Source organism: Mercenaria mercenaria, unplaced genomic scaffold, assembly GCF_021730395.1.
Source record: "Mercenaria mercenaria strain notata unplaced genomic scaffold, MADL_Memer_1 contig_3739, whole genome shotgun sequence".
NCBI classification, from domain to species: Eukaryota; Metazoa; Mollusca; class Bivalvia; order Venerida; family Veneridae; genus Mercenaria; species Mercenaria mercenaria.
Genome location: NW_026461907.1, coordinates 1 through 3,739, shown reverse-complemented (window position 1 = coordinate 3,739; position 3,739 = coordinate 1). Strand labels below are relative to the sequence as shown.

The following is a 3,739-nucleotide window of genomic DNA, read 5'->3' as shown; positions in this document are numbered from 1 at the left end:
TCTGGTCAGGATACATGCTGGTCGCTAATGGTTTCTCTAATAACAATAGTCCTTGAAAGCAAACAGCATGGATCCTGACCAGACTGCGCAGATGCACAGGCTGTTCTGGATCCATGCTGGTCACAAACCCCCTATGTTGGTTTTCTCATGGCATGGCTCATTTAAATGTACCTGTTGGAAATAAGCTGTACTTAAGGCTTTTACAGGCTTATCATAGTTTTTATTTCTGTCATAATGCTTCACCACAGTCCCCAAATATATGTCTGTGATATCAAACTGTGTTTTGATATGCTATATTATGTGATATTTCTTGTGACTGAATGATAAATAATTATATTTGCACAAAAAAATATATCAGTTTTTTTGAAGGAATTTTGACAGATTGTTTTATTCTTTTTATATTCAGGTACTGATCCCATAAGATGTCGTTGAAGAAAACGCTGTGCCTAGTATATTTTCATGGACTTGTCCCATTAAGCATTCTTTGTCAAAAGAACGGGGTGCTCAGTACAATGCAAGAAGTGCAGTGAAAAGAAGGAAACTGTTTGAAGATATTACAAACAAAATGGAGGAATCGGAGGCAAGAGAACAGTACTTCGCCACTAAAGTCGATCTGGTTCCTGTCGAGGAGATGGAGTTTGTCGCTGCAGTAGAAGAGGTCGTTTGTGAAGAACCAGCGTCTTTTGAGCAAGAAAGTGTACAATCTGAAATTATTGCCAAAACTACCATTGACATGGAAACACAGACACCTAAATGTCCAATGTATTCAATATGCAACTTTGAAAAAGATGACCAAGCTGTTCATTTTTACTCTGGCCTTAAGTTTTTCTTCGTGTTGAATACGCTAGGACCTGCAGCATACTGTCTGAACTACGCATATAATTCAGTCACTAATATGAGTGTTCCTGATCAGTTTTTTCTCGTTCTCATTAAACTACGGAGACTTACGACAAATTTTGAACTCTCAAGAATGTTCGGTATAGCAGAAAGTGTGATATGTAACATTTTTGTTACGTGGATTATTTTTATGTATAGGCAGTGGGGTGAACTAGACATTTGGCCCAGTCAAAAACTTGATAGGTATTTTGCACCCACAAGCTTTAGACGACATTACCCAAATACCAGAGTAATAATTGACGGAACGGAATGCTCAATAAGGAAACCTAAAAATCCGACCGCGCAGCAAGCAACTTTCTCCACATACAAAAATAGAAACACTGTCAAGGTTCTTGTTGGTTGTACTCCAGGTGGGTTGGTGTCTTATGTGTCGCCATCATATGGTGGATCTACAAGTGATCGTCAAATAGTAGAGCGCAGTAGTTTAGTGAGAATTTGTGATCGAAATGACAGTGTCATGGCGGATAAAGGATTTAATGTGCAGGATATTTTTGCACCAAAAGATGTCCATATAAACATACCAACTTTCTTTAAAAAGAAAAACAGAATGTCGGGAGAGTCTGTTATTAGGGACAGGAAAATATCTAGTAAGCGTGTGCATACTGAACGGGTAATAGGTCTTGCAAAGACGTACAAAATTCTTGCTGAGCCATTGACTGCAACTGAAACTAGAAAATGCTTTTGTAAAAAAGCGCATGTCTCCCCCAATGCAAAGTCCTATAGGCAAGAAGTCAATAGGTGTCAGGAGCGAAAGTCAAAGAGACACTGATGGTTGGCTGCAATAGGGATCATCTACTTGGCATGTCCAGTCATCCCGCTAAATTTCAACACTCTTGGCCTAGTGGTTCTCAAGCCACTGTTCAGGCTCCTGTGACCTTGACCTTTGATGAAGTGACCTCAAAATAAATAGGGGTCATCTACTCTGCATGTCCAATCATCCTATTAAGTTTCAACATTGTAGGTCAAGTGGTTCTCAAGTTATTTCCAAAAAATTATTTTACATGAACAGGCCACTGTGACCTTGACCTTTAATAGACTGACCCCAAAATCAATAGGGGTCATCTACTCTGCATGTTCAATTATCCTATGAAGTTTCAACATTCTGGGTCGAGAGGTTCTCAAGTTATTGATTGGAAATGGTTTTCCATGTTCAGGCCCCCTGTGGCCTTGACCTTTAACAGAGTGACCCTAAAATTGTTAGAAGTCATCTACTCTGCATGACCAATCATCCTATGAAGTTTCATCATTCTGGGTCAAGTGGTTTTCAAGTTACTGACCGGAAATGGTTTTCAATGTTCGGGCCCCTGTGACCTTGACCTTTCACAGAGTGACCCCAAAATCGATAGGGGTCATCTACTCTGCATGATCAATCATCCTAATAAGTTTCAACATTCTGGGTCAAGTGGTTCTCAAGTTACTGACCGGAAATGGTTTTCAATGTTCAGGCCCCCGTGACCTTGACCTTTAATGAAGTGACCCCAAATCGAAAGGGGTCATTTACTTTGCATGTTCAATCATCCTATGAAGTTTCAACATTCTGGGTCAAGTGGTTCTCCAGTTATTGATCGGAAATGGTTTTCAATGGTCAGGCCCCTGTGACCTTGACCTTTGATGGAGTGACCCCAAAATCAATAAGGGTCATCTACTCTTCATGACCAATTATCCTATGAAGTTTCAACATTCTGGGTCAAGTGGTTCTCTAGTTATTGATCGGAAATAGTTTTCAATGTTCAGGCCCCTGTGACCTTGACCTTTGAAGGAGTGACCCCAAAATCAGTAGGGGTCATTTACTCTTCATGATCAATCATCCTATGAAGTTTCAACATTCTGGGTCAAGTGGTTCTCTAGTTATTGATTGGAAATGGTTTTCAATGTTCAGGCCCCTGTGACCTTGACCTTTGACGGAGTGACCCCAAAAACAATAGGGGTCGTCTACTCCAGCAGCCCTACAACCCTATGAAGTTTGAAGGTTCTAGGTCAAATGGTTCTCCAGTTATTGCTCAGAAATGAAGTGTGACGTACGGACGGACAGGGCAAAAACAATATGTCTCCTGTGGGAGACATAATTAAGCTATCATCAGAAATTATATTTAACTGTTTCATGCTGTGCAATTTTAGGACAGGAATTGTTTCAAAATATGCTTAGAACCATTTTTTGTTATTGATGCAACAGGTTGTTTTCAGTTTGTGCATTTTTAATGTCCATAGGTTCAAGCTTGAACTATGGTTGTTGTACAAACAGTAGCTTAGCAACCATAGAATTTACTGATTAATAAGATACAACAGAAAAATAAATGATAAGTTCTAAAACTATTCTTTTATATGTATTTTTTTATTTAGGTTAAGGTTCAACTTTTGTCAAGCATACAAGCTATTTATTTAACTCTACTGTCGCTACATGTAGTTGCTGCTTGCATCTTAGGAAAAGCTAGCTGTCTTTGAAGATACTTCAAGCAAACTTTATGTCTTCTAAAAGTCATAAAAAAGTCTGTTCAACAAGTCATAAAGATTATTTATCATGTTTGATAAACAACTCTCATAAATATTTAAAGAAATACATGCAACATATAATGATTTTGTCAAAGGTTTGAATATTGCCTAACATAGCAAAAGGTTTTATTGAATCTATTCTTTTTGATTACCTCCCTTTATTGTAATCACTATAAAAAATCATGCACATTTTAAAAAAATATAAAAGTACTGACCTACAGATTTAGCTACAAAAATCTTTCTTTGAAAACATTGAAGTTTGGTCATAGTAATTATGAACATTAGAATATCAATTTCTGTTTCTAGAATATTCTAAAAATTCTAAATCAAAAACAAAGATGACCGCGTAGGG

General features: G+C 37.9%; 1 protein-coding gene across 1 annotated transcript; it reads left to right on the top strand.

Annotated features, from left to right (window-relative positions):
- Nucleotides 1–427: 427 nt before the first annotated feature.
- LOC123549725 (uncharacterized) lies at nt 428–1,809 on the top strand. Its single transcript, XM_053534499.1, has one exon. It carries the CDS (start codon nt 566–568, stop codon nt 1,664–1,666), a length of 1,101 nt encoding a protein of 366 aa, XP_053390474.1. The 5' UTR covers nt 428–565; the 3' UTR covers nt 1,667–1,809.
- The last annotated feature ends 1,930 nt before the right edge of the window (nt 1,810–3,739 follow it).

Excerpts from the sequence above, each read along its gene's own strand:
- LOC123549725 (XM_053534499.1), top strand. The coding sequence starts at position 566 with ATGGAGGAATCGGAGGCAAGAGAACAGTACTTCGCCACTAAAGTCGAT.